We start from the raw sequence: 27,747 nt of genomic DNA, 5'->3' as shown, positions 1-27,747 counted from the left end.
GCCGGCCCCGCCCCCCGGCGCCGATTGGCCGGCAGCGGGAGGATGCAGCAGAAAAGCCGAGGCCCCACACTGGTCTTTTTAGTGGTTGGCTGGGTGGGCGGTTGGGAAGCGGTTGGTAGGGATGGACAAGTTCTGGCGGGAGGTGGAGGGCCCGGCGGAGCGGCGGCTGCTGGCGACGCTAGGCTGCGGCTTGGCGGGCCTTGGGCTGGTGCTGGCGCTGGTGCTGCGCTGCGTGCAGCTACCCTACGGTCGCTACAGTTCGCCGTATTTCGGGCCCAGCCTGCCTGCCCGCGCCGCCTGGTTCGTACAGGAGCTGCCCGCGCTCCTCGTGCCGCTCGTTCTGATCAGCGGCGCCGCCCGCCTGCACCACAGTCCCAACCGCGTCTTGCTGGCTCTCTTCCTGATGCACTACCTGCACAGGTAGGCCTCCCCGGGGAACTGCCACATGCCCGGGCTGTTTCAGCTCCCCCTGTTAGCTTTTTCATGCCATCGGCAAGCCAAGCTGGAGTAATTGCCTCAGCCTGTCTCTATCTTGTCTCTTTATCTCCCCATCCTTATTGGCTGAAAGCCCTTTTGAGATTGGTGAGTGGCGATCAGGGGTATTCTCCTCCATGCAAATGCAGCAGTATTGGAGAGTGGCTGTAAGTTACAGCTTTCTTGGTGTGTTTAGGGTGACTTGTAGGTTCTTTGTCTATGGTCCATGGGTTTCTTGTGTATATAGTAGCTTTTATTTTACTACCTTGGATATTGATTGTGGTTTCCAAAAAGAAAATACTGGTGTTGGCGCTCAAGCGATTAGTCTCATGAAGGGGTGATGATTGTTGAATTTTTGGTGGAAATCAATTGGCGACTGCAAGGTTTTGGTCCAAATGATGTTATGTATGTATCTTTGGTATAGTAAGGGTTTGACTGAAGAATTCTTCTAGATTGGCATATTGTGGGGCCACTTTGCCCATAGTTTTACCAGCTTTGCCTGTCACTTTAGTGTGCATTCATTTATTAAGGGTATGTTTCTGGGGTCTCTGCAATTCCATCGATGTGCTGCTCATGTCACTTTTGTGTTCCTATATGAAGCTGTAGCTCTCGCTTCTGCTAGTCCTCACCCCCAGTGAAGCCAAATCCTGAAAAACAGCTCCAACAAGGCTGGGTTCCTCCCACCACCAAATGAGTCAAACATATGCCCATGTACACACTGCCTAAACGGGCATGCCTGAGCCAGCCCAAGTTCATCAGCACTGAGCCAATGCCCTCATATGCCTTGCACCCAGTTCATCAGAGCAACAATAAGATGCAGTCGGATCCTAGCATACTGGGTCTGATCAGCACTTTCAGTTGATACCCTCATAAGCCTCAAAACTCAGCAAGTCACAATCTCTTGTCACTAATGGTCCTAGTAAGTAATAACTCTCTTGATGAGCAGACCCCACCACAGTTTTGGGCATTACAGGGATCTTTGGCTTGGGTCAAATAGGGAGGTCAAAGGGAAGGAAGAGTAAGTGAGGTTCAGAGAGAGTATAGCAACAAGCTTGACCATAAGTTATTACTACTCTTTCTTTTATTGCCAAGTACATGAAGTTATGATACCAGTAGTAATAGGCATACAAGAGAGACAAATAAAACAATTGCAATATGACATGGTTTCAGCTAAGTATTTGGGGAAGTCTGGCTCGAGTTTGATCAGCAAAAGGCTGGTTTAAAAAGCTGTGCCTGGAGTAAGAAAACACAAGTCAGGTTCTTGGAGTGGGGGCCTCACCACTCTCTTTTTTTTTTCCTCCTCTTCCCCCTCCCCCCCCCCCTCCCCCCAACTCCCTCCTCAAAGCTTAAACCAGTTGAGGTTCCTAAGTGTTTGTTGGAGCTTGCAGACAGGCAGAGTCCTCAGCACGATCAGTGGAAGGATCCCAGGCAGAAAAGGCGTGGAACTAGTGCAGCTTTTGGATTCGGGCACCAAGACAAACTTGAACTTGGTTGTGGTCTTTGTAGAGATCTAAGAATGGCTCAAGGGAGAGCATTGGGCTTGTTTATGGGTAAATGATGGCTCGTATGCTGGATAATGGGAACTGATCACTCCTAGCTATGGGTGGCATTATTCTAAGGAAGTTTGCAATACAGATGGGTAGATCAAGTTTTTGGGGAACCAATAAGAGAGTTGTCACTAGAATTGGTCTAATAAATACTGAGCTGGATGTGTGTAGATGTGGGTTGATTTAGCATTTGGAGTTGCTTCACTCCTATCGCCCTTGTCTGGAGGGCTTTAGGTGAGTCTGCTATTTCATTTTCATTATTTTTTTGTAAGTCCTTCCTCTAATCAGTTCAGGCAGAGGTGGGGAAGGGGCGAGTCCTTGGTGAGTCAGATGGGCTGTGTACTATGCCAGCCAGGGTTCCCCAAGAAAGCATTGCTGAGAGGTAACAATAACTGTGCCCATGGTCTGGAGGAAGTGTTTATTGTTGAAAATGAAGCTGTTGTATATGAGTTCAGTGATATCCTGTGCGCTGTACTCTGAGTCATAATGTTGTTTCTCTAGGTACATTAGGCAGGCTTCGATGCCATCCTGGTGTGGGATGTTGGTATATAAGCTAGTGACTTCTCCAATGATACCTTCTAGCCACTGTGAAAGTGGTCTATGTTTTTTGAGTTTTTGCAGGAAGTCTGTTTTGTCTTGGATGAAACTCCATCTTTAGGTGATGAGCAGTTTTTAAAATGGATTAATGGAAACCTGATATTCTCTTAGGGTTCCATAGTTTTGAAGTGATAGGTTTGTTGGGGTTTCCTTCGTGGATTTTAAGGAGTGTTGGTATGAAACTCACTCATTTGAGCCCTACTTCTCTGTGGGCAAGGAGAACTCTGATTAACCACCAGCACCCATCCAACAAACAAAGCTTCTGACTGACTACAAAATATCTACTAAGCACAAAGCAATTAATCAACTAGGGTTGCCAGAATACAAGTAGTCAACTTTACTGGGACTGCCAGAATATAAGCAGATAGTTGCCAAAGACTCTTCACCACTTCAGTCTGTCTAGAGCTGTTACTCAGGAGGTACTCGCCACAGCTGGCTGCAGTGGGTAAGCTTCTTGGGTTATGCTGTTCCAAGTCTGAAAGCTTGGTCCTCCTTTAGCAATCCCTGCAGGCGTCTCCCTTAGAAATCCATGCAGGCAACTCAGCATGCAACAAACACTAACTTTACTTGCTTAGGCTATTGCCAATCATCAGTGCTAGCCAAGCTTGTTATATAATATTTTGGCTTACAGATTCTAAGAATACAAAAGCACATCCTTACACAGTGAGAACATCTTCCTGTTGTTTTTCTATTCCCATGTTTATTAGTGCCACATTATCTTCTTAACTTTTATAGTTCTGTTCTGAATGTTCCATGTTCCCTGGCACTTTACTGGGGTTAACTTCAGGCCACAACTGCTGCCAATTCTGAGGTCATCTTGGAAAGGCTTCTGAGAGTTTAGTCAACTTGACATGACAAGATTTGATGATTTTTTTTTTTTTCCTTGCAACAAGGAGCAGTTAAACCCTGATCCCTTCACCACCCACTCCAGGGACTTTAAGGCTTTTCTTGCACTTCTGGTGGAAGAGAAGTGATGATCCTTTTGAGGAGAAAAGGGAAGTTGCCGTGTGAGTGTTGTCTGTTGACTTTGATTTAGTTAAAGTTATCTTCATCTGCTGGTTTTATTTGGTGGTTGCATCTTAGAGATTCTGTGGCTCAGAAATGATACCTTGTATTACAACTAAGAAATTGGAGGCGGGGAGGAAATCTTTCTGCAGGTATCCAGGTTGTAGCCAGAAACCTGAGATCTTGAGTCAAGGCAGGAGCAGTGTAATCTGCATCATAACGGAGCCTGACAAGAGAGCTGAGAGATTCCTTACCAGCTAAGAACTGCCTGCCCAGAGAAGCTTTTTCCATCTATTGACTCCCCTGTGAATCCTATGAAATACGAACTTTCATTTCTACCCAGAACTTTTACAATCTTTTTTCTCCAATACCTGAGGAAGGTTGTTTGTGCCCAAAAGCTTGCAATTAAAGATTTTTGCACCAAAAAACAAAAAACTTGTTGGTCTGATAAAAGCTATCACCTCTACCATGAGCCCTGATTTATCTTTTTCAGTAAGCTTTTGGGTTCTCTCAACCCTTCATCAAACTCAGGGAAAACTTAAAGATGGTTTAAAAAAAAAAAAAAAAAAAAGTCCCCATAGGTAGGAAATGAACTTCATTTCATCACAGAGGAAGCTGAAGCTGGAACAAGTTTGTGCCTCTGGGTCCATGAGTGTCTTTGACTTGCTCTTTATGCTGATCAGGTGGGATTCTGTCCCTGGTGGTGTCATCTGACAAGCAGGGAAGTGTAAGAATTTTTTTTGTTCAGTAATGAAGTTTTAAAATCCAAAAAAAATCTTGGATACTGTTCTTCTAAAGCAGGGGTAGGCAACTTTTTTTTTCTGGATACAGGCTGGAATGACCTACTTCGGGTCTGGCAGGCAGGGTCTAGAAGCTGGCTACAACAGTTACTTGTCCCCATGGCAGCACAAGGAGAGAGTGTTGCAGCTGGCATTTGTCGCTGTAGCGGCAAGCACTCTACTGCCAGATGCTGCCAAAGCTCCATGCTTGTGGGCTGGATCCAATGGGTCCTTGTGCCATAGGTTGACCACTGTTCTAAAGATATGATGTACTTTAAGAAAGCTGCTGACTTAACCATTGTTTGTCTAGATGGAGTAGATTAGAACTGCAGGGTCTCAGTCCACATTGGATATGCTGAGGTGATCATGGCTATCCAGGACCCGACCTGTAGATCTTCCATATACTGCTTTCAACAACAAGAGTTAATGCCTTAAAACCTGAAACCTTTTAGAGGATGCCCTGAGAGAGACACAGAGGCATAGTTACCCTGATAGTTAGACCTAGGAACATGAGTATGTTCCTTCTTTTCCCCACTGAATATTAATACTATAAAATATTGAAAATATCTTTTCAAGGAACTTGAGCTTAATTTGCCTTTTAATGAGTTAAGGTTGCTTAAAAATAAATCTATAAATTAAAATAAACTTCCTTTTTACGAATTATTTCTCTTATCTTCAAATCCCTTCAGGGATGGGGAGAAGAAATTAATCTAACAATGCTGTAGTTGAGCAATGTTTTTAAAAATAAACAAACTTGAACTAGAAAAAAAACAAAGTTTGAACTGAGGAAGATGGACTTGGAGGAGACCTCCCAAGTGACTGGAGTCTGAACTGTTGGTTTCACAGGCAATCACTTCATAATCCCATGCATACATTTATTGAGCTGTCATAGTATCATAGTACTTGGGGTTGGAAGGGATCTAAATGGATCATCTGGTCTAACCCCCTGCCCCGGGCAGGAATGGGTGCCGGGGTCATATCACCCCAGCCAAATATCTGTCCAGCCTCCTCTTGTACGCTTTCCTACCTTGGGAGTCTTCTACCTCACTTGGGAGCCCATTCTAGGGCCTGGCAGTCTGAACTGTAAAGTATTGTGTCTTGATGTCCAGCCTGAACCTTCTCTCTAACAATTTTATGCCTGTTTATTCCTAGTGAGCCTGGGTGGTGCCTGGGGGAACACAGCCTCCCCTAATTTCCCACTGGTTCCCCCCCCCCCCCCCCGTGAGTTTGTAAATGGCCACCAGATCCCCTCTCAGCCACCTTTTGTGGAGGCTGAATAGGTTAAGGCCCCTTAGCCCCTCTTTGTAGGGCCTGCCCTGCTGCCCCCTGGCCATGCAGGTGGCCCCTCTGGACCCTCTTGATGCTAACCACATCCCTCTTGAAGTACGGCACCCAGAACTGGACACACTACTCCAACTGTGACCTGACCAATGCCACATAGGGGAAGGATCACCTCCCTGGACCTGCTTGTGATGCATCTGTAGATGCACAACAAGGTGTGGTTAGTTGGTCTTTCTCGCATTAGCTGCTCATGTTCATCTTGGAGTCAGCAATGACTCCAAGATCCCTTTCTGCCACCATATTGATGAGAAGGGTGTTCCCCCAGCCTATAGGTGTTGTGGTTCCTTCTCCCTAGATGCAGCACCTTGCACTAATCTGTGTTGAATTCCATGCTATTTTCATCTGCCCACCTCTGTAATTTGTCTAAATGTAGCTGGATTCTGTCCCTCCTCTCCAGTGTGCCCACCTTGCCCCACAACTTGGTGTCATCAGCGAGTTTGGACAGTGGGCATTCTACACCCACATCCAGATAACTGATGAAGATGATGAACAGTACAGGCCCCAGGACCGAGCCCTGGGGGACTCTACTGCCCATTTCCCTTCAGATGGAAAAACAACCTGTCCACCACCACCCTCTAGGTGTGACCATCTAGCCAATTTGCCACCCATCTGACTGTAGGCATCAATGCCACAGTCACCAAGGTGTTCTCTCTTCTTTTTTTTAAAGAATGTGGTGGGGAAACTGTCAAAGGCCTTCTTAAAGGCTGGGAGGACTACATCTACCCTGACACCCTCATTCAGGGACTTTGTGACCCTATCATAAGAAGAAAGTAAGTTAGTTGGTCAGGACCTGCCCTCAATGAACCCATGTTTGTTGACCCTGAGCATTACCTCCCCTGGTGGGCCCTTGGAGATGTGCTCCTTGATAAATTTCTCAAAGGTCTTCCCAAGGACTGCGGTGTAAGACTTGACAGGTAGTTATTGAAAACTTATTATTTCATATGTGCAGCTGTTCTGAGGAACTAAATACTACTTATTTAACCCTAAAGTATGGTATGCCTGGTGCTTCATCGAATGCAGAGCATACTACAATCCAGATATGCAAAAACAAAAAATGTGCAGAAGGGATACAACATAAAAGCATGGTTAGGAAAGGTAAGGTGCACCTTTTTTAGTTTAAAGACTTGTAAACTGTGGGGCAAACTCATGGGGATTCCCAGGGGGTCAGATCTTGATGCAGTGGTGGCTGGGGTTCCTTGAGCCTGAGAACAGCAGTCTTCTAGCTGCTTTGTTACTACTAGATCCCCAGCATGTTTTAAAAAAGCAGGCAATGCTTGAAAGCATTGTCATTAAAGTTTTCCACAAGGTGAGATGAAAAACTGTGCTGTCTTAAACACCAGTTATCTACAACACTTTTTTTTTAAATCATATAGATAGCCATGTTAAATTTTATCTGACCAAATCACATTATAATAAGATAAATGCACAGATTTTTTTTGAAAATCTAACTTTTATGATGGAGTATAAAATTGGATATTGGAACCTGATCCTGTAGTCTGTACCATCAGTGAAGCTACCCAGGATAAACTTTAAGTGTGTGCTTGTTTACCCTGCTGACTTCTGCAAGAATAAGTTCTATAAAAACATGCTGTATGCCTGCTGACTCCTAGAAGTATAAGGATTACAAATATGAGCTTAAAATCCATTTCCCGGTGAAATAACTAGCTCACTAATTTAATTTTTTTTCTGTTTATTCTAGGGCACTTATCTTTCCTTTCTTGATTCGTGGAGGAAAGCCAACACCACTCATAACTTTTTTACTAGCATTTATTTTTTGTCTCTGTAATGGGTATTTACAAGGTCGGAGCTTAAGTAATTATGCAGAATACCCTCCTGACTGGTTGCAACATCCTTGTTTCATTGCAGGTAAGTTTAAAAGCATTGTGAAAACTGAAAGCAAAGTGGATTCTCAGTATGTTTTGGGGGTAGGGTTTTTTGATCTCTTACTAGATGTGGTATATAGTTGCAAGAGCTAATGGTCAAGCTGTGGGGCATTGGGTACCTTTCCTCAGGTTACCTGATGCTCAGAATCTTGTCCAGCAGCTCTCCCAACTATACAGTTGGTCTAAAATAATTATTCAGTGTAATATTGTGCACAAATACAATGTTCCTGGATGTAGTTGTCTGTGCTAGTCTTTCACTAGGTTTCATAGTATGTGGTACTAGAATGGTGACTTTGTTGCAAAAATTTAGGAACATCTTTGAGAGAAGTTTTAAAGCATGCTTTTCTAGCAGGATTCTCTGCATTGATTTCCTCAGTGTCTTGGAGTTTGTTTGGTCAATTCAACTTAACACTATGAAAAGAAGAAAATTCACATATTAAATATTTCATTCAAGTGGAAACTTCTGATCAGACTGAAGTACTGTCTTTATGGCTAGATGCTCAATCCTACTATGAGCCCTGTGCAAGTAGAACTGTGCCCAGAAAGGCCTGCTGGTTCTTGTGGGGATTTCTCTCTCATTTAGTCTAGAAGCAAGTCCCAGAGTGGGTCTTAGACTTGATGGAAATGCAGGCATATTTCTTTCTTCTTGTTTTTGTTTCAGTGTTGTTAGTTGGATAAACCACACTTGGTAACAACAATTTTGACCGAACAAATCCAGAATTAGTGTTCCTGCCTTAATTATTTTTCTTTAGGATTTGCAGGATGGCTGATTGGTATAGTAATCAATATTCATTCTGACCACATCCTTAGAAGCCTGAGAAAACCAGGGGAAACTGGCTACAAAATACCAAAAGGTGAGTAAAATGCTGTAGAAATTTTTAAATTGTAAAGGAATACTTGAGGAAACATGATTCTCCACTTAGTGAGGTGTCCATTACAGCTCTCAGCAAATAACATTGAGATGATAAAAAAAAAAAAACAAACCACAAACCAATTCTAACTTTGGGGGACAGAGCTAACCCCTTTGTTTCTGGACTATACTTGAAACCAATTTCTTGCCTCTGGTTTAGTTATCATTAGTCAGCTAACGCCTTTTCCTGTCCCAGTACAAGTTTCTGGGAGCAGAGGACTCTTTTATAAATTCTAATCCTCAAAGCCTGTTGACATTCATTGCTTTACTGTGGTTTTTGTTTTTCTTGAGACATCGATTGTTCCAGGCACTACTGTTTCTTACTGTGCCTGTGCCTTGCTGTGTTCTCACAGTCCTTTGACAACTGACTGATTTCCTTATTCTCTTAGGTAGGGAACTACCCTTTTTTTTGTGTTTTTTAAAAAAAAAAAAAAAAAAAAAGCAAAATCACCAGAAGGGGGCAGGGGGACTAGTTTCTGTGAACCCTGCCACAAATTGAATGTAAAAGTGTTGCCACATGCTATAAGTGGCCCACTACTTTTAGTTTCCCTCAGTGCAGTTTAGGTAGATCCCTACTCTCAGGAATACTCAAAGTGAGCCTTGTTCCTGAACTTTGCTATCACTCTGACCTCTCCATCTGGCTTTCATTCTTAGTTCTAATGTGTAGTTGGTCAAAATGCTTGATGCTCCTCTGACAAGGTGCTCCCCCTAATCTTGACCAACCTGACCCAAAACATCCAGGCCACAAGAGGTCCATGCTTGCTCTGCAGTGATCAGCACTGGAGGGTTTTTGGAGGAACTGGATAATTACTTGCCACACAAGTAAAAGAATGCTTGTTATTTTAAGTGCATTTAAACCATTGGTGCTCAGCTTTTTGGCCCAACAAGCCAGATAAGTGGCACAGCACTAGCCTACTAGTTAGACATGAGGTTGGGGCCCAGATTGGGTCCTGTGCACCTGGATCCAGCTTTGCCATCAGAATCCCACCTCCTGCTGCCCTGTCCTGCCACCATGCAGGACCATGGTCTCTGGTCTACAGGGCTCCTTACAGGTCTGGAACTTTGGCAGCAGGGGAGTGGCAATTAATGCTGCCCCCCTTCCACCACTGAATTTTTAGACCTGTGGGAGATCTGGCAGGCAGATGATAATGGCCCATAGGCTGGATCTGGCCCATGGTCTGGGGCTTGTTTAAATCGGGGGTGCTCAATCTACAGTTTGTAAATGTCTTATTTTATTTCTGTATAACTGCCGTGCGGCACTCTCACACTTATGTAACCTTGTAGTTTTGGCTTCTAATCAAAATGAAAGCGTTATATTTTCCCACGCTTGTATTAAGCTGCACATGCATAGTTTGTAAGTTTCATTTCTTATCTATAAGTGTCATTCCTGCAGAAACTAAACTTATGTAGAAATCTGCCTAGTAACTATTATGTAAGAGAAAACTATCCTATCTCTATATGCTTAGCTTATATCATAGTTAGTGTCACAGGGGCAGTCCAACCAACATCTATAAAGAGGGACAGAGGCAAGAAGTAGTAGAGATGACAACTGGCGACCCTTCAGGCTTGATCACCCTGTAGCCAGTCCTCAGCCTCCCCGCCTGGGCGTATCCCAGTGAAAACCAAGGCCTTGAAAATCCGACAATTGACAACGATTCACCGTGTTACAGTTTTGTTATCCACCATCCTGTTCATGAGCTGTTGACCAGCCCTAAGACTAACTAGTGAGTAGCCATACCTATCCCGCAAAGGGTGGAAAGCAAGGGCTCGCTAATGAACCCTGTGGGCCAAGAGACCCCCTTTGTATCCGGCATACTGTAACTGAAGAAACATCGGAGACTCCACCTCCTTGACTGCCTCTCTCTTCATAGTTTAGACAGCATATCTATGCTTTCTATACTTACATTTACTGCAACTTCATTCCAGCTGGTCTCCCCTCTTATTCATAAGAGGGTGAGGCCAGGTGAGTGAATAAAACAAATTTTACTTTACCTTATATTTACTCTGTAATAACTTCTACCACTAACACCCCATCTCAATGAGCTGTTGACCAATTCTGGGACTTAAGGAGTTGGCAGCTGCACCTAGCCCATCGGGTTAGAATGAACACAAGGGCTTACTCCGGAACCCCGTGAACCAACAGACATCCTATAAACTTATTATAGAAAACTAACAACTTACTCTAAGTCGTCTACTTGCGCCAACTCGGCGAACCTCGAAGGCAGTCATAAAGCTACCTCCAATCCTGCCCCACAAGCCGCACGCTCGCCTACTCCGTAAAGCCCGCGGCTCCCCAAGCGGTGCTGAAATCGCTAGCCCAGCATTCCGCTACACAGTTAAGCACAAGTTAAGGCTTGTGCTCACTTCTGTTTTTGTTGCTTAATGTTTTGAATTTTGCTATGCGATTGTAAAATTCTTTTCATCGTAGCATTTGCTTATTGAATGCTGTGAGACTGTATGAGATATGGTCTCCATGAATAAGTGTGCTGGAGCTGACTCTAATGGTTTTGTGGGTGTAACTTGTATATAATGTTTTCAACAGGGTAATATTAATTCTAGACAAACATACTCAAGGCAAAAGTATTCTAAGGCTTTAAATCAAGTAAGTGGCAATGTTGAAGCAGTAAAGATGGTTATTTGGGTTTTTTCCCAAGAAAAACTTAAAAAAAACAAACTGACTTTAAACAACTAAATACTTGATTAAATATTTTTGTCATTAAGAAGAATACAATTCCAGAGCATTTAACGTTAATTTATTGAGGTACCTCAGTAGGTTACAGAAATTAAATGGGTTTGTCTGACTGAACAACCTCTTGAAAATGAACATGGCAATATATGGAAGGGTGGGTGTTTTATTTTTTGCCACTGTTTATGAACAAAAATCATAGTCTAGATCTAAGTAAGTAATCCTGGTTCTTGTGCCTTTCACATCTTAAAAGTGGTTACTGTCATGTGTACTTGTGGCACTTTTTCGACAAGATTGGCCAAGAGCTGCATCTGTACTTGTGGCCAGAATTTCTAGTGGACTCTACAGTCTATCTGCCAGTAGAGGTGCTAGCACATGGGTGGGCAACATGCAGGCCAGTTGTGGCCTGCCAGACCATTTTATCTGGCCATGGAGCCCCTAAAAAGTGTAGAAAATGAATATGTATCTGCTCCTGGCTACATGCCATGTGGCCCTCGATGGCTTGCCAAAACTCAGTAAGTGGCCTCTGCCCAAAATAATTGCCCATTTCTGTGCTAGCAGCAGGTACTTGTACCAAAACCTATTTGTGTATTTAGAGAACTTGAGTGACTTATGCATGCAATCACTGAACTAAACATAACGGAACTGTTTTCCTTTGTACATTGTCTCCGTTATACAAAAAAAACACTGCTAGGGAAAATGAGAACAATTTCTAGAAAATGAACTATAAACCTAATTCCCTTCCTTGCCCATATGCAGTATGAATAAGAGACTACAATAAAATGGTAGGAGTTCATGGCTTGAGTTGTATTAAAAGGATCATGAGATTCTTTGTATATTCAAGACAAGCAAGAACTATATTCCACTTCTATCACCTCTTTCCCTGTAAGACTTAAAGCAGAATGAAGATTGATTTTATTTATTTTTTGATAGAGCCTAAGCTTCAACTCATTCACCTATGTTTTTCATACTCGGCCAGAAGCTCAAACTGTAGCTGCTGCTGAAGACTGATATCTCCATAGCCAGATCTAAGAACTTGTAGAGCTAAAAATGGCCTACAAGGCTAGAACAGGAGGAGAGTACCCAGGAGTAATTAAAAGAGCAATATTACCAAAATAAAAAGTATCTTAATTAGTGGAACATCAAGGAGTTGATTGTTCATGCCTTGAGTTAAGTAAAGAACAAGGAGGCATTAAATTAGTTCTTCCTCCTACCCCACTTAGCTCCATGAACAGATATACTAGTGCTGCTGGAAACAGGAATTCAAGCTGGGGCAGGAATCAAAGCAGTGTGCCTTCTATTCCAGGCAAAAATCAGCAGTCCCATTTAAGATGCACTAGTCAATTTTAGGGGATTAATTACTTTTAGGGGAAAAAGGTGTATGTGGGTAAATAAATAGTTTGTCTTGCTAGTTGCTCACTGCAAAATACAAAGCAATTTTTCCAGCTTTTTTTTATAAGCTTACATGGTAAATCAGTTTGAGCTGTAAAGCAGTTCAGTCTTTCACATTTTCTCATTTAAAAAAAAAAAATTTTAGTAGCCTGACAAATCTATATAATAAATAAACTGCACTGACAGGATTGATTTCTATAGATCACTTTGGTATTGCTGTGTTTAGTGCCACTATTTAATAAAATAGATATACATGTTAATATTAGAGGAAAAAACTAGAGCCCTTTCTTCTATATAGTACAGGCAGTCCTTGACTTGTTTCAAGTTGCAACAGTTTATAAATTGAAACCATTTCAACTTTGTCAGTTTTGACTTACAACACTTGATTTGTTGCAATGCCATGCCAGCAAACAAGTTTGTGTTGCTCATCTCCTTGGAGAACATCTGTACAAATTTGCTTGGACACTTTCTTTAAGAAAGCAGGCAAGACTCCAGAAAAACTTGCTGCCAAGACTGCTGAGAAGACTCCAGCCAAGAGTTCTTCAAAAAGTCCAGCAAAGTCATGTCCAAGAAGTCCTTCCAAATCAAGATTGATTGCTGTTTACAATAAATACATTAATGTAGCTATATTACTCATCTATAATTGATCGAGTACAAAATTCTGGGGTATTTCTGGTGAGAACAGGGTATTGGGCCTTGGTTCAGGAACCAATCCCCTATTTGTAATATTGTTTCTTATGAGAAAATTGGTTCTGAGTTGCGTTTCAACTTAAGATGCAGTTTTTGGGAACCAATTATTGTAAGTCCGAGGACTGCCTAATAACTTCCTTAATATGAAAAAAGGCTTTAAGCTAATTGCAAACTGTCTTGCATGAAAGAACTATTTTTCTGCTTACAATAGCAGGTATTGCAACTGTTTTTCTACAGTGTGTTAATAAAGTAAATGTGTTGTTCCTTAGGAGGGATGTTTGAATATGTAACCGGAGCCAATTTTTTTGGCGAGATCCTCGAGTGGTTTGGATTTGCTTTGGCCTGCTGCAGCATTGAAAGTGCTGGTTTTGCTATGTGCACACTCTTCATTCTATCTTCTCGAGCAAGGCAGCACCATGAGTAAGCCTACAAAATTACAGAAGTCCTATTTCCTTTTCTAAATCATCTGTAACTTAAGAAATTATTGGTTGTTAAACGGGGATATAGGGGTTTGCATGTGTCTGACCCCTGAGACACTTATTGATTCTGAAATATTCTTTAAGGCTGCTTGCCTTTGGTTTAAAATAAAGAACTTTTTTTTTTCTTTTAAAACTCGGTACACTCCAGTGCCAAGCCCAGCACATGCCCAGAAGAGGCAGTTTGTTAGTTCAACCTGGCTTGGCTGTCTCTCTAGATTGGGTGCTTTAGTGGGGCTTTCTGGTGCTTTTATCTAATAGCTGTTTGAATCAACTCTTAGATAAAACCACCAAAAAGCCCTGCCAAAGTGCCTGATCTATACAGGCACCTGTGGAACTGAGTTGAAGTAATGTGCTGCTGCTTCCAGTAAACAATATGAGGTGTTTTGTTCTTGTGTCTTTTTTTCTTTCTGTTTCTCTTTTTAACATCTGCAAGCACCCCAAGTTAGTAACTCCTGTTGGTAAATCCTGGTTACTTGAAACTTGCTTTAGGTAAATTTAACTTGCTTAATTCATTTTTTTGCAGTTAAACACTACTTATTTAAGTAAATGCCAGGAAGGGAGAATTTTTCCCTTAAATTCCATTCCTGAGCTAACCTAGGTTGGAAGAGCTTATGTGAATTGAACCACCAAATTTTTTTACAAAGTAAATAAAAAAAATCTGATTGTCAAGTTGCCTATTTAAGAGGTATGGAACGAGGTTATGCTTTTTATACCTTTCCTTCTCATAAACTGTTGTATAAAATCCTCTGAGGGACTACAGAGAATAAGGTGGGGGCGGGGGATAAAAGCTCCTAACCTAGCAATGGCTAACTCTCTGAACAATTGATCAAATTGCTCCAAGTGGATGAGGCACTAGGTAACTTGTAAAAGTCACCCCTCTGATCTGTTGTGGTCCTGAAATTCTTTTTATTAAAACATTCTCCTATAAATCTTTCCAAATCAGTCTGAGAATAGCTGCTGTTGCAATAGTACATGCACTAAACTGTAGTACATGGGTGTTTTAATTACAGCCCATGGAGCCCTATCACCCAGCCTGCAGTGCTGCCTGTGGGTCTCTGACCAGCCTGCCATGTACAGCACCCTCTGGCACCAGCACCACATGCTGAATATGGTGCACAGAGCCTGTCTGGCATAGGCTCCATCACATGCAGCCCATCTGGGATGTGCATGGCATACAGCACATGTGTTGCCTTCCCTCTGGGGGGCCTGTCTAGGGCATGCACTGCATGTGGCAACCATACTAGACTAGCCCTGCACACTGGATCTGTTTGGGGCCAGTCCAGGTTGGGCCCATGGAGTGGCCCCATGTACTAGACCTAGTGTGCAGGGCTGGTTTGGTATGGGTGTCACACACAGCATGCATCTCAGACACCCCCTGTGCCATGTCCTGGGCTAGTGCATGGTGCATGCAGCACCCGTGCTGAAGCAGCCCTATAGGCTGGGTCTGACATATGGGGGCAGTCTGTGGTCCCAATCCAATACTGGACAGCCCCTGCATTCCTTCATCCCACCCCCTTGACACCCAATAACTTGCTCAAGGAAAGGATTTTTCATTTTCCTTTTATATCAAGCTTTTGACACCTTTTCTGTGATACAAAAGGAGAATGCACAATCCTTGCCGGTTCCTATTTGCGAGTTACATTTACCTACAGAAACTAATGAAAATTGAATAGACTGGAGGGGAAAAAAAGAGAAATTCACCAATGGCAAATGGAGAAAGTATGTTGTAGGGTGTGGAGAATGTTAGGCAAAATCTCTTCTAGGAAGACTAGAGTATGAACTTGGAACACTTGGCATTCCTTGGCATAAAATCAGTTTCTCTGTTGCTTTTTTGGAGTTAGTTATGCTTTGGTCATGCAGTCAGGTTGCTAATGTCAACCCTACAGTTACCTGTGAAGATCCCAGATTGAGAGTTCTCCTGTGTTTCCCATATTTTTTGTTTTTTTTATATAAACCTGGCTACAGTATTCTAAATAAATCTAGCAAATCGGATCTAACAATCTAAACTAGCTACCAGCATTCTAATCTGACCTTAAGTTTTTTCCTTACCAGAATAAAAACTTGCTTCAATTTGCAAGTGTGCCTTCATACCATATTCCATAGCTTCCATTTTACATCATCACAATGCTCAGCTGCCATTATGTTGAGCTTTTAATGATTCCTGGTCCATTCTTTGCACTGGCTTGACAAATAGAGTGCCTGTTAGTTTGATTTCTAAATCATTGGTAGCAGTAGGTTGGTTTTAATTTTTGCAGCCAGCACTCTGCCCCTTTTATGAGGCTGCATGTGCTAACTTTAAAATAGCTTGACATGCAGAGTAAGGCTAGGAGATGTAATTTTATAGTTTTAAAGCAATTGAAGTATGGATTAAATGTTTCTCTGTTGGAATCTTCCTACAATAGACTGTCTTCTCTTGTAATGCTTTGAAGATGTAATATTAACTAGGTTGGTTTGTATTTTTTTGCAGGTGGTACTTGGAAAAATTTGAAGACTACCCCAAATCCAGGAAAATTGTAATTCCTTTTCTGTATTGAGCTGTGCCTCGTATCCAGCTAGCTTTGAATGATGGTGACCGCTGTTCTGAAAGTGTTCAGTTCCTAGTTGGTACATGACAAGTGTCGTCCAAATGGATTTCTTTGAATACTAGTATGTAAAGGCTGCATCTTATGCTACTTTTGGCTTCCTAATGGGTAAAATACAGCTGAGTGGCAAGGAGGTGACATGAGAAAAGACAGCCCCAGTTTTCCTGGAAACAGCACAGTGCAGTAAATAAGATGGCAAGAGCATCCTGATCCTTGTCATTGGAACTAGCTTACTACAATGGTGCCTATCTCTCTTGTCTTTCTACCCACTGGTTCAGCTTTAGTTAAGTATGCTACTTCCAGAATGCCAGGATGAGCTACTTGCATTGCACTGTTTGGATGCGGTATTCGTGCATTAGGCAGCAATACAAGAATAGACTTCTGTTCAGAATTATGGCTACCCTGTAGACCAATAACAATAGTGAAGATGCTACTCAGACTTCCTCTTTCATGCATAGCTGTGCAAGACGGACATAATAGACCAATATAAAGCTGCTTGTGCTACCTATGTCAGTATTGGTTATGAAAAATGGATTAAGATTTATATATCTGCTTTTATGCATGTGGGAGTGTTATCTTGTGCTACTTAGTGGGTGGGTTCCCACTAACCTCTTATAAGAGATGCTACTTTCTTCTTTTACCACTTTTTTTTTTCCCTATATGAAAAATGTTTTGATTGCTAACCGTTGTCCTGAAAGCACTTAAAAATGTGTTTCCTGGGTATTTGTGATTGCTGGACCCTCAGCCTCCTGGTTCTCCTAGAGCAGTTCTTCATACCCACGTCTGTTAGGGCCCCTCTAGATGTTCTGGTAAAGCATCATAGGATCTGATTCATGATCCATATAATTGCATCTCCTGCCATGTTACACATGGCTGGAAGTGTGATTGGGGGATCCAGCATCAGACAGGGCTCCCAGCTGCAAGGGAATACGTTGCTACACATGCAAATAAAAGCTGGATAGAAACCAGCTATAAAGTTATTACACATTTTCCACCTCTAACACTATAGTTGGATGGACTTGTTTATGGTATGATTGGCTATACGTGCAAAGTAACAATCTCAGTTGTGCAATTACCCAGTTAATCATTTAATACATGTAGAGGGGATGGGCCTTTTTTTTTATTTAAAAAAAAAAAATAGTAAGCACTCGTTGTCCAGACCTTTGTCAGAAAGATGGAACAAAAAGGTTTTTCTGTCTTCCAAAATACTGGCATATTTCTACCTCTTAACTTTTTTTACCTTTTGCCTCTTCTCCCTCTTCCACTTCCTTTTCTCTCGTTTCCTCCTACCACCTCAATTTGCTGAAAGGCTTCAGGAAGCTCCGTTCTCTTCACTGAGTTCAGGTACCTTGTTCAAAAAAGCAATTTGTTGAATCTTAAATCTTTCTCCAAGTGTCCTTTAGGCATTGCTAAATGGTAAGGTAAATTTTAATCTATTTACAAATAGACTAAATTATAATTTAAATTGCTCCCTTCCTAATTGTTAAGCTTTCTGTCTCTCTTTTGTCACAATGCTCCAACTCCTCCAATCACGATCATCTTCCATTGTGGAAGGCATAATGAGGCTCCCTAGCCTCACTCAGAGCTTGCCTGCCACAACTTGAGCTAGGAGAAAGAAGAAGAATTATACCCTAAAAAAGCATTCACTCATGGGCCACCCAGGTATGTTTTAACTGAATTGTTTCACTTATTGTGCGAAGTCTACAGAAGATAACGAACTGTGTTGGCAAACCCTCTACCCAGACGCTGTTTCTTCACCAGTCCCTTAAGCTGCTGGCACTGCCTCGCACCAGTTCATACTTCTAATCCCCTTCCTCATTTCTTCTTTCTGATTTTCCTAAGCCCATCTTCAGCGGTCTTTGCTGCCTTTGAAACCCTAGGCAAGTGTCCCCACTTCTCACCAGCCAAACACAGGTTCATGGTTTCCCAGGTCTTCCATGGTCCTATCTTGACTTGGAGTCCCTGCACTGGAGATCCTCCATCGGTTGTCCCCTGAATTATCTTCCTTTCTTCAGGTGCCCAGAGCGCAAACTTTCTCTGGGTGTCTGTTGTGGCTGGTGGCTGCATCTGCTTTGATCTTCCTTGTTTTCTGCTGGTGTGTATTATTGTGAGTTGGCTATTAACCTTCCCCTTTCTCTCTCATGCAGGGGCAGGCAATTATTTTGGGTGGGGGGCTGCTTAGCCAGTTTTGCCCTGCCCCTTGAGGGCTGCCTTGGGACCAATGTCTTTGGTCCCAAGACATTGGGACATTGGTCCCATGTCCCAGGACCAGCCCTGGTGGGGCCCAAAGCGGGGCACAGGCTGGTAGGGGTCTATGGAGCTGGGCTGGGCTGCACCAGCAGGGAGAGAGGGGAGCTGGCCCAGCTCCATAGAGCCCCTGCTGGCTGGGACCCTGTGCTCCTGTCACCCCACTCTGGGCCCTGCTGGCACTGGTCCTGGGACACTGGTCCAGGCCCCATGCTCCTGTGCCCACTCACTCCCAGTGCCCCCCAGCCCTGTGATACAGGTGGGGGGCAGTGCACAGCGCTGACCCCCTGCACGCCAGCAGGGAAGAAGCCAGTGCTGAGTGCGTGGAAAAGTGGCCCTGTGGCCGGCACTCCCTGCTGCAGCTGCTTGCAGCACATGTGGGGCTGTCTGGAGCAGGCATGGGCAGCCCCACATGCCCTGCAAGTAGCTACAGCATGGGGCAGGTGAGTGGCCACTCCTTTTTTTCCTGCAGCTCAGCACCAGCTTGCAACTCAGCCCTATTACCAGCCTGGGTCTGGCTGGTGCCAGGCTCACCCACTGGGGCTGTGCACATCAGCAGCAGCTGTGGGGCCCCCCCCATCCCCCAACTTGCTATGCCAGGCAGTGTTGGCTGCTGCTGCCTGCCCAGAGTGCATGCTGGGCAGCGCAGAGGCGGTGGTGGCAAACACTGCCTGGCTCAGCAAGCAGGGAGACTGCAGCTTTGTTGCCAGGTGCAGCCCTGGCAGGTGAGCCTGGAGCTAGCACAGGGCCCAGGCTGGCAGTGGGGCTGGGTTACAAGGTGGTGCACAGAGTGGGGAAGTGGCCTGGCTGGTGCCCCACACTGCAGTTGCTCACAGCCTACCTGGGGCTGCCTGTGCTTGTTCCAAACAGCCTTGCATGGGCTGCAGGCAGCTGCAGTAGGGAGTGCTGGCCATGGGGCAGGGGAGGAGCTACCTTTCTCTGCACTGGGAAGGAGCCCAGGGAAAAGCAGCTCCTCCCTGCCCCATGGCCAGTGTTCCCTGCTGCAGCTGCTCACAGCCAGCAGGGCTGTCTGGAGCAGGCACAGGTAGCCCTCAGTGGGCTGTGAACAGCTGCAGCATGGGGTGCTGGCCACAGGGTGGGGGAGGGACTGCTGCTTCCCCCTTCCCCTCCCCCCCCTTGCACTCAGCTTTTCCCCAAGCTCCTTCCCTGTCCCCTTACCTGCAGTTCTGGCACGGGGCAGCATGTGGTCCCAGGCATGGGACCAGGTGGGCCCTGCTGTTGTGGGAACCTGCTGGGCTTCCCTTGGGTCCCTACAGGCCTTGGTTCCTGTCATTTTTTGACAGGAACCAAGGGCAGATTTAAATATTAGTTTAATTTTTTTTAGGGGCCTTGCAGGCTGGATAGAATGGCCTCATGGGCCAGATTTTGCCCACCCCTACTCTAACTCCTTCCCTTAGGCAATTGAGTCACTCTGCCCTCTGTGACCCTTGCCCAGTCACCAAGTGACAGGCTTCTATTCTTCACCCAGTTACATCCATGGTAGACAAAACCTGAGCCTTTCATGGGGGGTGGGGGGGGAAAGGGCAGGAAAGGCATGAAATCTTGTCACACTCCTCTAACTTTCTTCGTATCCATCCTAAAGACCATTCCTCTCCCCGTCTTTACTTTAATCTCAGAATGTTTGAATTACCTTTTAAGCTTGAAAGTACTGCCTTGAGATTCTGTCTATACTCAAAGCCTTTTCTTAATTTCAGTGGATGTTTGAGGGCATGTGTATTCTACTTTGGATCACCCACACTGAGAATTCAGGCTTCCCTTAATACACTGACTCCCATAGAGGTGCAACCCAATGGGATCATATGTCTCTTTGACTTGCCCACTTACTGCTAATTAATAGGGACAGAGCTTTCCTAAGATTCTAACTTTTTTTTCATTGCCTAGACTGGGTATATAGATACTTAAGCAGTACAGAATCCTGTTTGAATTCTCTTGCACCAGGGGTGGGCAAAACATGGCCCAGATGTGGCCTGCCAGGCCATTCTATCCAGCTCAGGGCCCCTAAAAAAAAAATTTAGAAAACTTAATATTAATCTGCCTCTGGCTGCCTATCATGCAGCCCTCAATGGCTTGCCAAAACTCAATAAGCGGCCCTCCACCCAAAATAATTGCCTGCCCCAGTCTTGGACAGTTCTGGTTCACCTGCTGGCCAACCAAAGTATAGCTTGAGACCAGTGCTAAATTACTTATCTAAAATGTAGATTGTTACCTGGTGAGGGCATGTATGGGTCCTCACTGTAGGAATTGGAGTTGTTTGTGTATCTTCCTGTGGTAAACCTATTATGGGGATGTGTGCATCTAGCAGGGGTTTGACATGGACTTGGATACTTGAGATATAACATTAATCTTAAGCTGCACTTCAGTTGTCCACTATATGGATGCTGCCCCTCGTGCTTCTCTGAACATATGCACTCTTTCCTTCTAATTCAAAGAATCATAGGAAAGAGTTCTTATAGAATAGGAAAGGCTTCTTACAGAAAAGTAAAGTTGTTTGTTAATAAACTGTATAGGATTTAAACGTTAATGCCTATCGTATCCTATTGTAATGCATCAAACTATGGCTTTAAATAAAGATGATAGATTGTCTGTGTTCTGTTTTTCTGTGTGCTTCAATTGTAGTATGCAACTGAGGTGGGAATGCTTACTTGGCTGCTTCACTCTTTCCTTAAATTATTCGGTGAAGCGTCCTGTATATCTAATAACCCTACAAAGAAACCTTTCACTTTTTGAGAGGTTTTTTCTGTCTTTTAACACTGGCATATCTTTGCTCTCTTTGTGAAATTTCAAGGAAAGAAAGCATTGGAAGTTGGGGTGCTGTTATTATTGCCTTTGGTTTAAAAAAAAAAATTCTAAATCTGTGGAGTGTTAGGTAGTTTTAAAGTTAGAACCAGTTTCATAGTACTCATAGGTTAAGGCTTAATGCCATCTGTGGTCTGCACAACTGTAACTTGCCACTGATAGGCCTGGTGAGCAGGGGTGTTACTAGGAGCCAGGACCCTAGGCTTCCTTAAGGAGCAGAGGAACCCAGGGGGGGGTTAAGCATGGCCAGAACACAGCTGTGTGCCTAGCCTACAGCCCAGGGATTCAGTTGGGTCTCCTGGGGTCCTTGAAGGTGGCAGTGTAGTGGCCACAAGCTAAGGTCATACTCACTGGGGGCGGTGGATGTGGACTTGAGACCAGTATCACCCCCTAGGCAGTAGAACTTGGGAGGCTGGAAAGCTTGTCAGGAGTAGAAGTACTGGGAGTCTTGCATCCTGGATGGCTCCAAACTGATTGTTTTGTCTCTGGACTGACAACAAACTGACAATACCCTAGCGTGATCTGGGTAGAATGGCTCAAAGATGATCCTTCCCTGAAGTGGTGCAACCTTAAGACATTTAGGCTGCCTATACATGTGCTAGTAGTTCTAATTAGAATGCATTAGGCCAGAAAGATAACAGGACATGAATATGCTGAAGGCTGCAGTTGTACAGGGAAGGGGAACAAGAAGCAACAAGAATGTGCTGTAGATAACAATCCTAGCAACACTTAGCGATGACGAAGGGCACTGATGGTCATAGTAGGGGATGGAAATAAAGTGCCATATAGGGGAATATAATATGCAAAGCAGGTAAACAGGGACAGGATTGTAAGATGGGAACAAGGTGGGGTCTATGTAAATCAACCTTGGTAAAAGACTGTTAGAAAAGATGCTCTGGGTCACTCAAGTTATGGGTACCCTGAGTGCTGTCTTGCAATAAAGCTGCTTTGTGAAGCCAATGCTTGTGCTGGCCCATTTGCTATCGTTGTTAGGCATCACATGGAGTTGGTCTAACAGAATGCATGAGAGCAGACTTGATTAATCAATCTGTTTTGCATTCTAACTGGAATGCTGCAGCATAGCCACAGTGTCATGTGTGTGGATGCACACACAGGGGCTTAAGATGTGTATAGATGTTTGGTTCCCCAGGGACACCTGTGCCATGCATGCTTTGGCACATTGGCAGGCTTCCCCAGGGACAATAGGGGAGGCTGGAGCCAGCCAGCAGCCTTACCTGGGGTGCTGGGGGCCTCCTAGGACTCCAGCTGTAGTGAATTTTTTTTTCTGTCCTTCAGTTGCAATGCAGCCCAGCTCCACTCTTCAGCAGCACATGCAAAGAACACCAGACTGCATAGTATGTGGTGCTGCAAACATGTTTGTAGCACCACATACTGCATGATTGCACTCATCTGGACATGCCGTGGAGGGGGGGGGTTGTTTTTGTTTTTGTTTTTTAAATGGCCACAGGGCACTTTTACCTAGACCTCATTTGTTGAGGCTTAGTTAAGGGTTAAGGATTAATGCACATGACAGGTGTTTTTAATTAGTGGCTGCCTGGGAACCACTCTAATTTAAAATACCCTGTGCCCACCCCCCCAAAAGCATATGTAGAGGCAGCCTTAGAGGGTACCAATCACAGTAGCACAGTTTAATGCCCTTTTTAATGCGTTAACCCTCCCATTTTAATGTACCCTGTAGAATAGCTTAAAGGTGACTTGTAACACTTATCCTTATTCCTAAATATTTAATTTGTGCAAGAGGCCAGTTAAAGCATTAAGGAGTTAATATCAATGTTTCCAATTCTCTTGATGGGTATTGTTAGACCCTGATTCCATGTGGCACCCAATGACTAAGGAGACGATGATCCAGTTGCTCATGGATCCTAATACCATTCTGTTACTCATTAGTCAGAGCAAGCAGGGAGGAAACACCAGCACACAGTGCTCGCAACAGCTTTATTCAGAATGGAGACTGCTTTGGATGAAGGTCCCAGAAATCAACTGACTGGGGACTTGCACTGAACATTAGTTCTTCTTGCATTTTATACACCTTGGTTCATGCATATTAATATTCACTCCACCTATGTCCCTCCTTGGGTTCAACCCATTTCTCTTCCCATCTCAAGCTTCTTCTCTGTTTGCTGTTTACTTCATTAACATGAAATTGCCTATGCATTTTATTAATGTACATGCTTCTCTGCCAAAAGTGCATGCATAAGGCTATGAACTTGAGTACTCCCGATCACTTGCTGGTTCTTTCTTGTTCTTTGCTGATTTCAGCACCAGCTCCAAGGTCGTCTGCTTTTACCTCCCAACAATAGCTGGTGGGCTGCATCTTGTTCTTCTTATACAAGGAATCGTGTATCCTGCACACTATTCCTTTTGTTAAAGAAACTACTTGCCTAAGCATCTGCAAGGTTAACTTAATATATCATTCTGCTTTGTGACCAGCAGCTTTGAAAGACAGACTAAAAGCCTTGTTTCAGCTGCAGATCCAATGCTCCCCAAAAATCCACATTGTTACCCTAACAGGTATTTTGAAGGTTTTTCTTGCCAGAAAGTGCACAACAGGTGTGCACATCCTAGCATGTGGAATATATGCTAGAAGGAAAAAAGGAATGTTGTAACACAAGTTAGAAGAGAATTGTATTAATTCTGACTTTAAATGCACTTATATAGTTTTGTAGCATTTGCACTGTTTCTGTAAATTGCATTCCAATGCATGGGCATGGTCAACTTTTGTTCTTAAATGTCTCTTTCTAGCTGAAGACTTTTCAGTGTATTGTAATGCAGTTTCTCCTGTCCTGTGTCCTTGTGATGAGGAGGTATTCAGCAGAATTTTCCTTCTTTGTGGAATTGGATTGGTCTGTACCATAAGCACTTCTGCCTTTGAACTTGTGACTTCTGGGCTGTCAACTGTACCCCTTAGTGCCCAGGCCACCTCAGCCCCCAGTCCCTACTACTATAAAACACCAACAGATGCTGCAGAGAGTACTGTTTGCTTGATAGAAGCAGCTATTTACCATTCATGTAGATTTCAGGACCATGTAGTTTGTATGTAGTTTTAATACTGTGTGAGGTCTACAACCTTCTCTGGAGCAGATTCATCTGTTCACAATGGACTGGACCCAAGTAATGGGTTGTGCTATTTTGTTAGCTTTTAAGTTGACTTTTTGAGGTATGTAGTAAAACTAAGCCACTAAACAAAGTCAACATATGACCATTAACCTAATATGCCTAATATAAACTGTGGGAACTATAAACTGGCTCAGAACTTTCCCCTTTTTACATCTAAAATTATATTTTAAATTGCCAAGACTTTACCAAATTCTTTCAACCAGATGTTATGTGAATGTAATTTTTCCTTTAAAGGAGAGCTAATCTTTACATTTTAGGTGTAATTGTTTCTTCAAGGAAGAAAATGTTACTGAGAGAATGAATAAATGAGTTGCAAATGCTTAAATACTTCTGGAACTGATGATCTAACTTTCAAGTGCCATAATACTTCAAAGGAGAAATTTAAAAAAATAGATTAGGATCAATAGTACATCCTTGCCTGGTAGGATCTGTCTGAAAAACAATCTTTCCTACAGTATAAGCAAAGGGTGAGATCCTGCAATCAACTGAGCTTGTGCATATCTTTAGATGTCTGTGTGGTCCCATAGGATGCAGACTAAACTTACAAAGGTGCAGGTTTGTAGAAGCACGACTCAAATATTGAGCCTAATAAAAATTTACCTTAAAACCTCCAGTTGAGGTTGCTGGACCTGAGGTTTATCAAAATCACCTAGGAGGGAATAAAAAAAAATTGAAGAAAATTGCTATTTGGCTAAATTGCTTTAAACAAAAACAGTTTGTCATCATACAGAAACTTGATTATGTTTGGCAGACATGACATACTTTTAAAATGCTATTAACATTGCTGTAAAGGAAGGACTTTTCAATCATATGCGAATCAGTGCACTTGGAGCTGTCCTGCTGCCTTCAGAGGGAACTTGATAGTTAGAGTAGTGACAGACAGATGTAACAGCCAGGGTCTGTGCCTGCAGTGGCAGTAGGAACTAGAGTGGCTGCACCAGCTGGGCTAGCAGCAGTGGCAGCTGTTGTTCATGTACACTCTAAGTGAAGGCTAGAGCTGGTCTAGATTTGCATACTGCTTATTATACTACCAGTTAAGGCTCTCATAAGCATTTTTAAGTGTGAATGTAGTCCAGTGCATCTCTGGGGTGGGTGGGGGGGTGGCTGTATAATCAATTCTTCTACTAAAGAAAATTGGAGATGAGACATCTTCCCCACCCTAGCTTAAAGCACGGAGTACATCATCTATTCATCAAAAGTGAGTAGGCTATTTTGGAAGGAGGAGCAGGGGGGCCTGGCTTATGCTTAGGGACCTACTGAATGTGGGGTGGCTGCCCCCCAATTATGCAGTCAAAATGGCCCAACAGCCATTTTGCAGGCAGAATGTAGTTCCCCCATGCCTTTGGCTGTGAGGGTGGCCCTGGCCTACTGGAGAGGAGTGGGACCACATGATGAGCTACTCTCTCAGCCAATCAGTGGTGAGGCTTGGGGGGGGCAATAACCAACTTGCTTGTGGCCCTTCAGGTGGGCAGATTTCCTCCCCCCCACCCCAGTAGGCTGCCATAGCTCCCTGAGGATTGCTGGCTCCCTCCGGGGAGCTGTTATGTTCTTTTCAGTAAATTGTCTTTTCCCTGTGATTTCACAGGCAATGCTAGATTTGATGAAATCTGCAAAATTGCTGTTCTGGTAGGTCCCTACATGTTCAGTTTTGAGCTGTATCCAACACAACTCTGTTGGTAAAGTCAGATCCAAGTTGCCTATTAGTGTTGTTCCACTAGTACAGCATTTTTTTTGAGGATAATGCATTACTTGTACCAGTATAACCCCAACTCAAGTGTTAGTCAAGAGCCTTGCTGTCTGCTTCTCTCCATGGGTTCCAAGTCAGACTGCCTGCCTAGCTCAGGCCCCAGGCTTATATCCTGCAAGCCCAGCCTCTTTTGGGTCATGTGGCTTCCTTGATTGCCCTCTGCCAAACCTGCAGCCTGCCTTCCCTTAAAGCACTGGGAACATCCAGGAAAGGAACAGAACATCTTAATGAACATGGATGCATGCAGACAGCAAACTCTTAATATTTATTTGTTAAGATGCAGTGTTTCTTTCTTGGATTGTGCTAGAGGCCAAAGTGAGATTCATGCAGGAGGAGAGAAGTTTATGTTGCTGCCTGGTTCTGCAAACATGAGTTCTTTTGCTCTCTTCTAGCAAGAAAACTTTTTGCCTGCCCCTCCCCCCCCATGTGAAGCTCTTCCATATGGCAAAAGCCCCTTTTGCAGTAGTTGCCCCCTTTAGGAGATGCTTTCTCTTTTCTACCTTTTCTTCATTCCTCTCTTTCTTTCTTTTATCATATCCATTATTATTTTTATATAAAATGTATTTGTAGTGCAAATAGAGCTTGTAGATGCTTTTACAAATGTACTTTAAGTTTTAAAGTAAGTTGTAACATGTAACAATGTTAGCAAGGACAGAAATCTCTGTATGGAGCTGGTCCCTGAATGAATCATGGTTGATTGTGTAACACAGTAGCTTGTCTGCATAAGCAGGTTAACAAGTGGCAATAAACAAGGAGTGGCAATTAACACCTACATACTACAGACTAAGGAGAGGAAAGAATCAATACAGAGCCAGGAACTCCCTGAAACTTCACTGTTAAAGGTACAGAAGCCCCATTGTGAGCTAAACAATTCTGGAAACAGACCCTTGGGGCCGAAATAGCCCCTGATCGACCACTTCTAGAGCTCTATTTTATCACGGCAGTGAATCAATCAAAATTCATCAACTGACTCCTGAGACTGCACTTACCTGTGGATGTGACCCCTGGGGCTGACAGCTGCCATCCAGCAGCTACCAAGAGGGACATCCCTTGAGGTCATTGACCCCTGGATTGGGTATGCCTGAGAAGTGGGGAGTCACCAAAGTCTGCCAGGGAAGGATAAAAGGCAGTGAAAAATGACCCCCAATGGCACCCTCTTTGACCTGACCCACACCCTGCCTGTCCAGCCAGAAGGACCAGCCAGGAACTCCCTTCTGCAGCAACTTCACAATGAAAGAAGCCTTGAGTGACCATCAACAGCAGACTTCAGTGCATGGGGATACAGATACCTTGACACTGGTGCTTAGTGTTCAGAACTAGCTACTCTGTGTGTGTGTGTGTGTGTGTGTGTGTGTGTGTGTGTGTGTGAGGGGATCAGTAGCAAGGTTTATGGTCTGATTTTTGCATCTGTCCAATAAACTAGAATTTTATGA

The 27,747-nt window shown here is 43.7% G+C and overlaps 1 protein-coding gene across 1 annotated transcript; it reads left to right on the top strand.

Moving 5' to 3' along the window:
• The first annotated feature begins 53 nt into the window (after nucleotides 1–53).
• SRD5A1 (steroid 5 alpha-reductase 1) lies at nucleotides 54–27,747 on the top strand. The gene is made up of 5 exons (XM_090039157.1): nucleotides 54–420; nucleotides 7,443–7,609; nucleotides 8,379–8,480; nucleotides 13,574–13,724; nucleotides 16,251–27,747. The coding sequence occupies exons 1-5, from the start codon at nucleotides 122–124 to the stop codon at nucleotides 16,315–16,317; spliced, it is 786 nt and encodes a 261-aa protein (XP_089895283.1). The 5' UTR covers nucleotides 54–121; the 3' UTR covers nucleotides 16,318–27,747.

The sequence above is a fragment of the Crocodylus siamensis genome, chromosome 3 (genome assembly GCF_052110815.1).
Source record: "Crocodylus siamensis isolate JL-2025a chromosome 3, ASM5211081v1, whole genome shotgun sequence".
Lineage (NCBI taxonomy): Eukaryota > Metazoa > Chordata > Crocodylia > Crocodylidae > Crocodylus > Crocodylus siamensis.
Note: the sequence above shows the minus strand (reverse complement) of the source record. Positions and strands in the feature narration are given on the sequence as shown.

Bases quoted from the DNA above. Each gene is read 5' to 3' on its own strand.
- SRD5A1 (XM_090039157.1), top strand. From the start codon at position 122: ATGGACAAGTTCTGGCGGGAGGTGGAGGGCCCGGCGGAGCGGCGGCTG. The intron at 421-7,442 runs GTAGGCCTCCCC...TGTTTATTCTAG, and splicing joins CTGATGCACTACCTGCACAG to GGCACTTATCTTTCCTTTCT. The intron at 8,481-13,573 runs GTGAGTAAAATG...GTTGTTCCTTAG, and splicing joins TGGCTACAAAATACCAAAAG to GAGGGATGTTTGAATATGTA.